The 13,491-nt window shown below is 42.7% G+C and overlaps 2 protein-coding genes across 2 annotated transcripts; both read right to left on the bottom strand.

The window, feature by feature from the left end:
* Positions 1-9,009: 9,009 nt before the first annotated feature.
* On the bottom strand, positions 9,010-9,888 carry PAAG_03195 (hypothetical protein; the record flags this gene model as incomplete). Its single annotated transcript, XM_002794604.2, has 1 exon — positions 9,010-9,888. One exon carries the CDS (start codon positions 9,886-9,888, stop codon positions 9,010-9,012), a length of 879 nt encoding a protein of 292 aa, XP_002794650.1.
* A 1,161-nt stretch (positions 9,889-11,049) lies between these two features.
* PAAG_11715 (hypothetical protein) lies at positions 11,050-11,400 on the bottom strand (the record flags this gene model as incomplete). The annotated part of the gene is made up of 1 exon (XM_015847311.1): positions 11,050-11,400. One exon carries the CDS (start codon positions 11,398-11,400, stop codon positions 11,050-11,052), a length of 351 nt encoding a protein of 116 aa, XP_015703100.1.
* Between the last annotated feature and the right edge of the window lie 2,091 nt (positions 11,401-13,491).

Here is a 13,491-nt window from a genome sequence, read left to right as displayed (position 1 = left end):
TTGATATAGGAAGCTCTTGTCTCGCCCAATGACGATAGCTGGCCAGGTTCAGACATTTTTTGAATTCTTGTTCAAAACCGCAGAACGATTCTTATTAAGACGGCGGGATACTCAATGGAACTCCCATCGGAACTCCCGATCCCATCGCGTTTCATCAAAACCCAAAACCCCCTGAATGAGTTTGAATCCGGCGATCTACGTTATCGATTTTGCTGTCGGTGATTGCATTGGATGGCCGAGTCGGGAATAGTAAGAAATAGTTCAAAAAGACTTGTTTGTCTATGTTTAATCCTGATGGAATTGAAATTGAATATAGAGACACTGTATGTCGTAAGGCTTCTACGCAGCTATCGACGTGAGCTTGTAGCCCAATGAATCTTCTGTCTGAGCACCGTTCACGTTGACAGCAAGACTATAGAATTTTAACAGACAAATTTATCAGTTTGAGTCAGAAGATCCATTCTTCTATAAATCCTACTGATAATATATCTCTTATTAAATTGGATGTGATGTTATTGAAATAACAGCTAAATCAGGAAATGAAACAGCCGTTGGAATGGAGAATGCAAATGAAAGATTTAGTAGTTAAAAAATCAAACTTGGTTGAATATCTCATGCCCTTCCTTCCAAGATTATATATTGTTAAAGGCAATGAAAAACGGGGGGCAAAGTCAGTACTACTGGTCCAGGTACTGAATAGTGAAACTCAGGTGCGAACGCAATAAAAACATAAAAGTTGGGGGGATACGCGGTCGTAGAAAATAAATTGTTGGAAAAATACATGGCGTGAAAAAAGGAATCTCGATATTAACGGAAAACTGGGATAAGACGTGGTTGTGAGTTTATGATGCCTTCGTCAATGTTCGAGATACGTGATCTGATGGAACACATCTGAATGACGAGGATCAGATAGACGGCATCTGCATAGAGTCAATAAAATCCCAGTTCACGGCATGAAATGCCCTCATACGGTAATACCCCAATGGATCCTTCAAGGGTGGGAGCTTTATTTACAGTGAGCAGTGTTCTATCTACGGATGGACGGAGGTTCAATTGTGACTTTTGACCCTGTAGCGGGGGAATTTGGACGTCATTCTCGGCTCGAGAGGCTGAAATAATAATAACAACATTCTCTCTAGAAATTGAGATGGATCTCACTCGCGCCTGGAGATCAGGTTTCGGCTTTCGACTGCAATTGATAAATACTGCAGAAAAATACATTTGTCGACGATGTATATACATCGATGTTGAGGGACTTTCAGCACCTGAGCCTGAAAGTCGTTGATAGGTTGATGGCATGTATCTCTTGTTCGCGATATATTAGTTTATGAGCAACTGGTACTACTTCACTAAGTTGCCGGATTGTCTATATGGGTGACACCCAAAAGCTCACCAAAAGGCGGACCCAAAGAAATACGTGGAGTATCGCTTCGGGTGTCATTAGTGAACCATGAATTTTCTTTTCCATTAGCCCTTTGAAGAGGGTAATTATGGCGATTCAGCCCATTTGCAACAAGTCGGCAACCTATCCCGTTTGTTGAAATCGCAGTTTTTCTCACCTCATCAGTCGAAAAGACAGCGCAGAACGGCAGGAACAGAAGAATAATACGATGGGAGAAAGTGGATGCTCCACCTATTTTGTGAAAAAGCTGCATTCTCAGTGTGTAAACGAATTGAAAGCAGGAAAAAATGGGTTGGTGGGAAAGAAATAGAAAACATAAACCTGTTCTCTCATGGTGAGCTATGAGACTTTGCCTTAACGTCCTGATTTGGTAATGTTCAATAAAAATGGCGAGGCTAATGCCTGTGTCGTCCAGCATCCTCAATTGCCTCCGGGTGATGTAAGAACCCAAATATAGACTCGTAGATTCGAATGAGAAAAGAAGAGGAGCATAGCCTAGTTTTAATCTCAGGAGTAGGGAGACCGTAATCCCTGAATACATGTAGAGTTCTAACTGCGTTATCCGCATAGATCTGCAGCCCAAATATGCGAAAAAGGACAGAGAACCTGCAACATAGCTGAAAGAAGTGAAAACATGGATTGTAATTGGGTCAAATTAAGCTTGAGCTTATTGGATGTATTTGGATGCTGGCTCTGATTGACACCCTATCGACCTCAGGATCATATCGTCATTATATTTCTAGAACTTCTCCACCTCCTTTTGCAGTCCGGAATCCCTTTGGTATGATTTCCATGATGCCGAAAACCCAACTTCCTAATAATAATTTTATTATACACCTATCTATTCCTCGGCGTCACTGCCCGGTTTTGATCTTTTTCTGTATTGTCCTGCACTTCTCCTGACTCCTTCACTTCTTCTGCTTCCTTCTCGTCTCCTGATTCGTGCTCATCTCCAGATTCCTCTCCTACGAGGACGGCAACCGAGTGACTTGTCCCAGATTAGCATTCCACTTTGTCGTCAAAAGGGAAGAGATGAGGAAGCCAGACTCTGGGCTTCCTTGTCTAGGTCCAGATTTGCTTACCGGATATCGGCTCAATGGATATTCCGTTTATCAGAACCGAATTGAGTACAGGCCAAGCTGATATAACCTAGATTTATGCGGCTTATTAACACCTCAAAGATATTCATATGTTAAAATCGGGCTGATTATGGTTCAGGCTTGGGCTCTGCTTAAACGACCGGAGTAGGGTAAGAGGGCAACGGGAGGAGCATAATAATCCCAAAAACCAATGCCTGAAATGGCAGTAGGCAATATGTAACAGGAACCTCGACCGTTTGGTGTGAGTCACTTCTGCTGTAGTACTTACCCAATAATTACTGTGTGCTCTGAACGAATTTCGGAATAACCACTCGAGGAGTCTCTTCAACGATGTATCGAATTAGGATTCAACCTTGGCGATTTTCAGTCATTGGCAGATAGTAATTCTTTTGCACTACGGTGGACACAACATTTTGGGCTCCTGTTATAGATATGATTTGGGTTTTTGATGCTCGAAATAACGTTGATCAGCTATTATTTAGGAGAATCTTTTAAGGTTCGGTTCGAGGTTTTGAGAAACTGTATTGCACCGAGCACGGTCGACTGAAGGGTTTGAAGTTGATCGTATCCCCTCGTCCGTAAGTTCTTGCTCAATTAGCGTGATTTCAATTAGTGTATGGAATTTTGCACCGGCGCCATTCAGTAACCAATAAGATCTCATATAATTTTACAAGGATGATCATTGGTCATTTAAATCCACGGATTCGTGATTTCTCATCAAGCTGACAGACGTGTATGGAATTCAACGTGATTTTTAAGCTGCCAACCTGCATGCCTCTCAGTTCCTTCTCTTCATGAAATCCACCCACCAACGTGGAATCCACCAAAAAACCTATCAAACCCAGTGGTAATACTTCATATAAAAATTAAATCTTATGGGTCAGCTAATTGATTTATTCTCCAGGTCATACAAAAACATCTAAGAAATGAAAACAAGCAATTGAGGATATCATTGCAGAGATTCCATCCTTGGAGTCAATAAAATTCCATCCAATGCAGCCTCTTTTGCAAGATTCAGTTCTCAATCTTCCTGTCAATGTTGATATTGATAGTCCCTATGCTCTATTTACCTTATTTTTCTCTGAGGAAAGCTTTCAAAATATCAGCAAGTCCACTAATCTCTATGCAAAATTGAAAAGAGATGATGGAGACACTGATAATGAAGCTCCGGAGCTCTCTGAGGCAGAAGTTGATATAGAATCAACTTCATTATTATCTGAAAATCAAGAATCTTCAACTACAACCTCTACTACCTTCAAACCTTTTCACCAATGGTCCTTCAAAAATACCAATGCAGCAGAAATGAAGGTTTTATAGGCCTTCTTCTCTATATGGGAGCTCATAGATTCTGCCGAACTGATCTATATTGGAGAAATAATCTGGAACAAGGCCCTATTCATTCCATACAAAAATATATGAGTTGCACCCGTTTCGAGCAAATAAAGCGGTATATTCATATATCAAATCCCCGTGAGGCACGCCGGCCAGAAACTCAAAATAAGGATTGGTGGTATAAGGTAGAGCCTTTAGCCACAGAATTCCATACTGCCTGCCGAAAATATTACACACCTGGTTCAAAGATTTCAGTGGATGAGATCATGATTAAATGCTTTGGACGAAGTCAACACACCTATAAAATGCCTAATAAACCAATTCCACGAGGTTATAAGATATTTGGCCTAGCAGAACATGGATATATATGGACTTTTTCCTGGTCTAGCCGTCGGCAGGGTATAATGCCTATGTATCAATTCCCAGGAATTACAAGAACAGGATCTATGGTGATGAATCTTCTTCAACGACTTCCTACAGTCCCTATATTGACTACTGAGCCGTCATCTACTGAGCTGTCTACTGAGCCTGTCATCAAATCACCCACAGAGCCGCCTTCTGAGTTCACCATCAAATCCTCTATAAGCAATGAAATCCCTGCCATCCAGCAAGTAACTCCTTACTCAGTTTACCTTGACAACTACTTTACCTCCATTGCTTTATTCAAATTACTACGTGAGAAGGAATATGGTGGTTGTGGAACTACTCAACCAAATCAGGCTCCATCTCTTCTATCTGAACTTAGAGAGCATACAGCAGCTATTCCATGGAATACTCTGCATGCCATTGAGAATGAGAATGTTCTCTGTCTTGCCTGGCAAGATAATAATATGGTATGGGCACTGACTACAATTCATTCATTGGACACCTTTATTGAGTGTACTCGAAAGCGGCCTGGAGAGCTCTCAACAAATGCTAAAGTTGTATGGAAGATCTTTGAAGGTCAGCCACAAAAGAGATTGAAAATTCCTGCCGTTATAGATGATTATAATCATAATATGAATGGAGTGGACCTAGCAAATCAGTACCGCGCAGCATATACTAGCCATAGAATCATCTATCGAACCTGGCTTCCTATTTTCTACTGGTTTATTGATTCCGCGGCAGTTAATGCCTATATGCTTCAATATATATATATAAGAAGCAGCAGGGTGTTCCAAAAAAGGACCTGCCTTCTCATATAAACTTTCATGAACGGCTTTACCAACAACTCTTTGAATTCACACCTAAGATTCATGACTATCTTCCACCTCAACGATTGAATCCTGATCTAAATCATCAACGGATTGCTTTACCAAAGCAATCAGTTTGTGCCTGGTGTCAGTATAAATGAAAGCTAGGTCAGCAACAAAATAAACAGACACCAAGATCATATTCTGGTTGCTCAGCATGTCAAAATATGCCTCTCTGTTTGAAAACTCAATGTTGGGAGGAATTCCATGAGATTACTCAGTCTAGTAGTAATGACGCGAATCCTTAATTAGTGCTTTATAAATTACCTTAATACACACTAATACCAAAGTTACCTTAATTATTCAATGAGAAACTGTATAATATACACTAATTGAAATCACGCTAATTGAGCAATAACTTACGGACGAGGGGATAATCCTTTATTCCTGTTTAAAAAAGTGATTCCGATTTGTGACTTATTCTGATGATAGATGGGGTTAGGATTGTCAATGGGTTTTGGTAATAGACATAATTACCAGGGTAAGGAGATATGAGATGGTTTATGCTGCGTTGTGCTACCTCTGATACAACCTCTCTCACGGTGTTTAGAAGTGTTATACAGTCTCAAAAAAGACAAATATTTACCAATGTGGAATTATCTGGTCTTCTTTGAAGCAAAGTTAGTTCTAAGCCCAGCATAAGTCCATGTGTGCAGAGAATTCAAAACCTTGAATAACAGTAAATTGAATCTAGCCAATAAGAATGGCCATAACTAGGAAACTAATAAAATTAAAGTTACGGGAGTGGGCGGATCTACCCGAACCTAACTTAAAGCTTAATTACTCAATACCTGAGGGAGAGCGGGGGAGATGTTGGAAAGTCCCTTGTGCCCAGGTCGATTCATATTCGCATTACCAATTTTATGATGCTGTAACAAAACCTGATTCATTCATCAATATTGAAGGCTTGAGGCGGGTATGTTACATACCTGCGGTTTTCAAATTTAGCCAAGCAATTTGGACTGAGAAAGCACTCACAAACAGATCTAGTTGAGTGGAAGAAGAAGATCCCAAAATAAGATCTATTACTATGCCACAGTGCTCCCTGTCATAACGTGGGAAATTAAACCTACAACAACAACATAGTAAACAAAACTACAGACCCAAAGGCAAAAACTACTGGATGCACACACTGTGATACATAATTCCGTTTCGGTTCAACCACAGTTGGCGGACCACAAGTAATTGCTCGAGGGATAAAAAAACCTCTCGAATATCTACAACAGGCTTTACAGATGGGTCTACTTGTACTCTATGGTCCCTACAAACTGTCCCGAGAATCAAATAGAAAATGTGCATTCACGAGGGTCGCAGTTTTGCCTGAGGTTTGAAGGCAGATAAGCCCGTTAGAAATCATGTCAGAAATGATATATTTCAGTACCAGCACCAGCAGTCGCAATATAAAAGAGAGAGGCAAGGACATTATCAGGTTGTTTATTTATGAACTTCAAAAGTGGGGGATTCGTTCCAACTACAAAATAAAGGGCTTTCAAAATCTTAGATTATTCCAACTTACTTAACTATGCAAAGGTTATATTATTGACAGTGATAGAGACTTTGCAATGTAGTTCCAGCCTGACGAGAGTTTCTCCAACGTTAAGGGCTTGCAATAGTCATCCAGAGAAGGGCAAGGAAGTGTGAGAGAGGGTAAAAGCCATGTCAAAAATACTTTGCAACCAAAGCTTGTTAACTCTGGGCAACAACAAGCAATAATATAGGTTAATAGTGTTCATAACACGTTGTGTCTGAGAATGGACTCGAAGGCGACGTCGCCGCAAGTTGAAGATTTGAGGACCCCACCACTTGACGAAGGTTATATTAATCACATCATCACATTGAGTGATTCGTGATGACCACTGGGGATCAAGTGAAAGTTTTATTTTATTTCATATATTTTTAGGACAGCTATAAATCTTTCCTGATAGAGTGGTCAAATAGTTGAGATTGTTTATGAGACACGTCAGAAAATAAAAAAGGAAACACCGAGTATAGAAATGTTGACATGCATGGCATTACGAGGAACTTTATTTACCTGCGCAAGGGAAGCTTCCTAGACATTAATATCCAAGGCCGCTGTCGGAGATACTTGATATAGAAGTTCGGTTGCCAGGTTCTCCCACGAGGCTGTAAGTAAGGGAGATGGATCGATATGCGCTAATTTCGTTAGACCACGCAGTATTATCTCCACAGTCATGGATAGCGGAAGTTCGGTGTTGGAAACTGTAATATCTCTCCTACTGCGGATCAACTAGTCGGTCATGCTGCGGATGGTTGCGTGTAAATTTCATATGTAACTGCCAATCCGCTAGCTTCGCTATTTAGCCTTCTTGACGCTTGCGAAAAACTAAGCTCGCTAGAGGGTTTGGGGGCTAAAACGCAGAAGCGAGAAACGAAGGCCAATAGGACGCTTAGTTACCCCCGTGTCCGCTTAAACAACCTCACTACCCCGTAGGATGGCTCCAAAAGGAGAGCTTAAATCACCCACGGCGGCCCCCTATCTGAAAAAAGCGGCTGCATCCGCGCCTCCCAACGGATTCTCGATAAAACTGAGATCAACCGTTTGGCAACGTCTGCATTGTCCCGTCCTGTTTCACTGAATAAGTGGCAATAATGGCTCAACTGCAGGTGACCGTTGTGTCTTTGTCTTATCCATTTTTAACTATCCAGCAAAACTGATATAAAAATATAATGAGATATCAGTCGAGAGTTGTACGAAACCGACATGGCCTCTCGCATATATTTCGGCTTAGCTTTAAATTTGTGCGTCTTACAAACAATATAAACAACATAGTATACAACGGGAGGAAATGACAGCAGACGGCAGAAGGATATTAAGGAAACGCTCTGCCTAGTGCAATATGTCATGCGCTTTTCCTTGACTAAGTAAGATTTTGGGTCAGGTTTCTGTTCGTGGAACAACCTTTTGGGAAGAAGGAAAAGGAGTTTGAAAAGTCTTAGAAAAATCAAACGACATTGAAATGGAAAGCTGCTGGGAGCCAGCCTTTTTAAACGGTTTCGAGTTACTCCGTACTACCAGCATAGATCTTGGGGCCGAATGCCTAGTACTAAAAACAAAGGGAAAGGAAAGGAAAGGAAAGGTAAAAGAAGAATGAAAAGGATCTAAGGTTTTTTTTTTTTTTGGTAAGAAAAGAGCAGGATCTAGTAATGTTGGCTGGAACAAACAGACGTCAGCCATGACTGCGGAGTCCGACTCTAAATTTGACGGCTCGATTTGTTGGTACTACCACCGTTCTGTGTCTGTGTCTGTTTGTCAGCCCTTAGGGGTTGCCGATTGGATTCTGGGCTCCGTACTTAAATGTTGTTGGCGGAATGGTTCGAAAGCACGAGTAACTAATGGATAGCCGCGCCGCAGACGAAGTGCAACTCTCAGATATCAAAAGCAGTTCAACAACTTAATCAATGCAAATGCCCTTAACACGCATAATATGTGTATGCATTAAGAATGAATTTACTAGTCGTACTATGGAAATGAACTCCGCTCAGCGGTGTGGTCTGGTGCCTTTTGAACCTCTGATATATACCAAAATAAATCCAGCTCCATTGAAATAAGCCAGGAAATACATCGTTTATACCCCTGTAAGTGATAAATGACTGCCATACAAAAATAAAAGAAAAAATATAACGGAAGAGTATGAAACTGGATGGTTTGTCGGGGGTATCAAATGAACAATGAAAGGGATTCTAAATCACAAGAGCGGTCTAGAGACCACCTAAAATAAAATCTATATCGAAGCCACCGGCCATGTCATGCATGTCAGAGAGTTTCAAGAAACTAGCAGGATTCAAAACTCCCAATCCCACTGACACGAGCTCATGGGTAGAATGCACTGTCATTTGGTAACATTCATGGAAGGATTAAACCCAACAGAATATCACCCTGACAAGAATAAACAGAGGCGAGCAGGAGCAGGAAAAGGGGTAGCTAACCGAAGAGCTCCGTATCCGAAGGAACAAGTTCCTCAGTGACGACTCTCGTCTTCTTGAGACTCTTCTTTGACTTCGTCGTCACGGGGGGCTGAATTTGAATGGGTGGAACGGGAATTGAACGGTGTTCCTTGACTGGCCCCAGTGGTGCCTTCTCGGCATCCGAATAAAGGCTGCGTGGAGAGTTTTGTTTCAATGTATTCGGTGTGTTCATGGAAGAAAGTGCAGGGCTAGTCTGGAATGGTCGCCCGTCGAAAGAAGAAACTAATGTACCACTCGGGCTTCTGGACCCAACGGGGGTGTTTGACGACGATGACGACGATGACGTTAGAGGTTGGCTATGGTATGACTGATGGCGTGGAATATCTGAAGACAAAACGGGGTCCATGAAACTGGAATTGGAACTTATGGTGGAGAGTTGTCGTTTGTGTTTTTCGCTGTCGTTCGAGCTGGTTATCGAGAGAGGCGACTTGGGTTTGCCTATGTCAGCCATTTGTTTGAGGAATTCTTCACTGGCAGGCTTATAGACAAAAGCTGGTGGGTCCGAGCTACGCGCTGGGGGATTTGCCGTGCTACTCTCTTTCTCCTGTTGAGAAAAAGAAGGCTGAGGATTGGACGAAGCAGTAACCTTTTCGTCCTCGCTATCAGAAAAACAACAAGCCGTCCAGGTTTTCGACCCACTTCTTCTGCTGTCATGTTCATGGTCCTTGAAGGCACGATCCCCCGAAGTTGTTGTGCTTATTGGAAGTTGATTCCAGCCACCTGCCATGGGTGCTGTGATAGCCAAATCCCCAAATCTCTCGTCAAGAACCCTCCGATTCCCATTCCTGCGGATTCTGCATCGCTCCAGGTAGTTCTGAAACCAGGAGAGAGCCATGTCTATGAGGATGTCTAGATTCCGAGTAGCTAGTGCGTGATAAAAAAATAATCACGCTTTTCGCCAAGGCTTGAGATGAAGAAGAGCGTGTTGACGTTCCAAAAGATACTATGGAATGAGACGGATGAACGGCGTGGGAGAAGTCTAGATTGATGTTATATAAAGTCGAGGGTGTTATGATACCTCACAAGCATGAGCCCACGCCTCTGAAGCGGCAGAGCAGAGGTATTAATACTGCATGGAGCGGCAGACCCACTGGTTCCCTCAGCATCTCCAAGTGACACACACAGACACCCTGAGAATATGGTCCGCCAGAGCTCGAGCAAGAGCCCACTGGCGAGACCTGACGTTAAAAGGAATGAGAACAACGAAATAAAACCTTAAGCCATAAGGAGGACCATCAAATTGTTTGGAAAAAGATGAAATGAACAAAAAAAGGGAAATTGAGTCGAGAAGAAGATGGAGGTTGCACACCTGCTGAGAATGAGTAACTAGCATATGCTGGATGCCAACAATCAGCTCCTCTATCTGCATGGGGCTTCTGCGTATATATCATTATCCTTGGGGGGGGGGGGGGGGGGGGGGAAGCAAAAAGTTAAGTTTGCTTGTTGAGATGTAATAAAAGCAAATAATACTGAAAAAGTGAAGCCCGGTCTGAAAAATAGAAGTTAATTTCCTAAATATAGAAACATTAGCTACATATTGTGGACCAGAGGGCGAATCAAGAATCATGGCAATTTTAGAAAAAGGCTAAGTTAGCAAGTTAGCTGAGTTAGCAAAAAGTGAACTGTCCAGGACTGTCCTGGGACAAGGGCAGCGGACTAGGATGATGGCTTTGGTAATCCAGATCAATTACGGAGGAGGAGCAAGCGGGGACGATCTTTGACAGGGAGCCAGGCACATCAGCATCCGGCAACTGAATGAGACAAGATGCAAGACCTAGCCGCATGAGGAGGGGGATATGGCAGGAAACTTCATTTCATCTTCCGTCCCGAACTATTCTGACCCATGAGAATGGTTCAATACAGCCTGCGCAATAGTGGGTGCAGTGTGGGTCGCAGCATACTCCTACGTGGAATGGAGCGTCCGAAACCTTCTCAGAGGATCACCCACCCCGATACCCGGGAAGAACAGGATAAGAGGAGGCTAAACTGGGAACGGCTAGAAGTCCGCCGAGATGCATACAGCATGATAGGCCCGAGAGGAGGATCCCTGAGAGGAGAGCAGCATCCGATTCTGCCCATTATGGTGACGGTGATTGGAAGCGTGCAGGAGAGGATCCGTGGAAGTTCCAGCATCTCCAGCGGTCCAGCGTTGGGAGCTGGGAACATCGGGAGGTTGTTTGCAGCGTTTGTTTGCGGCTGCATCGTCAAATGCCCATTTGAGTTTAGCTTGGTTGATTACTACATAGTCACAGCCAATAGGAATTACATAATCCCGACTACTGTGTGTTCGCTTCCGGTAGCATTGCAGCATCCACGCCCTCCATGGGATAAACATTTCGTATCTCATGTTTTTGGCAGCTCAACCACAGCTCCCATCACCTTTCAGCAATAAGAGTGTGGAGGGCACGGGCGTCGTAATGTGTTTACTTCCCTGACCTCCTGCATACCGGAGTTAACATAGCATACCCGGTGGTGGTTGGACAAGGCGTTTTCCATCGTCGTTATTATTGTTCACGATTCATCCGCGTCCAAAATTTGCAATGATCTGCCTGTCAAGGACAACTTCGGGCTCTTGGACATCCATAACGTATACACCAGTTCCAAAGTTACTATTAGAGGGCTTAGTGGACAACATCCTTCTTTTGTTCCTTTAATATTAACCGGAACCTCAATTTTGGTCGGACAGCACAGCGAGATTCGCCTCTAGTCAATGCCTAGTCCCAAATTGCTGAATTTCGCTACTCAGGTACTTACTTTCCAATGGTCAAAAAGCAACATATTTTTGTTCTCATAGAGGGGCAGAACTTTTGATTCGTTGTTCCATGTTTCTGGGGTCCAAAACGAAAAGATGAAAGAGAAAGAAGAAAAAAAAAAAAAAAAAAAAAAAAGACACATCAGCCTCAGAGCTCGGATACCCTTTCAACTCTTCAGCCATGATTCACGGATATGTGCTAACCTCGCGCACATCATTTGCCATGGCGCATCATGAGCTGATGGTGCAGCCCTCTCGTCAAGCTAGTCATATCGACTGAACCAATTACATTTCCGGTTGCTTTGCTCTGAATAACCAAGGAGCTGGGTTGCCTCCGAAGGCTTTTGAGGCTTCAAGCTTCAACAAACTTCAAGGGGACTTTACATTAATCTGGCATTCCCCCCTCCCCCCCCTTTTTTATTTTTTTATTTTATTTTATTTTATTTTATTTTATTTTATTTTTTTTTGGTGGATGGGGTAACTACCTGGACATTTGCATCCATATCTCGAATTGCTATTCGCGATAAGTTACATTAGGAACAATTATTGCGAACATTAAACAGCAAGCTTTTTTAGTTCATCCTGTTAATTATGCAGAGGCTTATTTCGTCGTCAAAATCTTTAAATCACCCAACAACGAGCGGAAAAACTTGAAATTATCAACGTTTCTGTCTATATTTATGAAAGATGGCCTGGCGCAACATCACTCTTCCACCGTTACAAGATATCGCTTTTCATCCTGCATTTTGTTCTCCGACATTCCTCTTTGGCCTTAATCCTGTTCTTTAAACTCGAAAATTTCGAATGCACCGTCCCCTTTCTTTTCAACCCTAACCAATTGGAACGAAACTCCGGGGTGTCAGAAGTGTCAGTCGCTAATAAGCTATGTATATCCATCTAACAACTGGCAGCGAATAGGCCATCCGCACTTTCTCCCGTATCCTTCCCGTCAGATATGGACAGCATGATATGATTAAAAGCAAATATTTGTAAATTCGTCAATTTAGATGATCTTACGGGCAAGAAAAACAAAGCAAACTTAATCGGCAACTTCTCAGCTCCGTCCATGGCACCATCTTTGTTCAAAACCTCAGGTTGATTCAAAACAGTGTACCTACTCTATCTCTCGACCGGCGCCTCTTTCGAGACTAAAACCCATGCCCTAAGTTCCACAACACAAGCTTGATGCAAGTGGATTTCCTCCTCCATGACCCACGGCTGTCATCCTAGTTACAATATTTATTCAGATATTTTTAAAATTTATCGGTTTATAGGATCGATCTATTGTCGAGCTGCATTTCTGGCCACCTGGATAGTTGCTTGTTATTATCGCACTCAAGCAAAGTGAAAAGAAAGATCAACGTCGTCGCTCACCACACATCTCTGAAGGAAATTTCACATCTTACAACCTGCCGTGGGAATGACTGCTAGCTTGCTAAGCTATAGTCACGCCCAGTTTCGGAGGAAATATATGATCCTTTCATCAACCAGGAACAGCGGGTAGCATGCACACAGCAAAGCTTAAAGCAACTTCTTATGTTTCCCCTACCCGCAACTAACTAATCTACATAATCTCCCATGAGTCCATGACCATTCTAGCATTCTAGCACCGATGTAATTCATGCTCTGCCGTTACCCACGGGGCGCTCCGATAAAGACCCGCTCCCTGTCGCAAGCGATACGCCT

The sequence above is a fragment of the Paracoccidioides lutzii genome (assembly GCF_000150705.2).
Source record: "Paracoccidioides lutzii Pb01 unplaced genomic scaffold supercont2.8, whole genome shotgun sequence".
Lineage (NCBI taxonomy): Eukaryota > Fungi > Ascomycota > Eurotiomycetes > Onygenales > Ajellomycetaceae > Paracoccidioides > Paracoccidioides lutzii.
The sequence above is the reverse complement of the archived record's forward strand: the minus strand, read 5'-3'. Positions and strand labels throughout refer to the sequence as shown.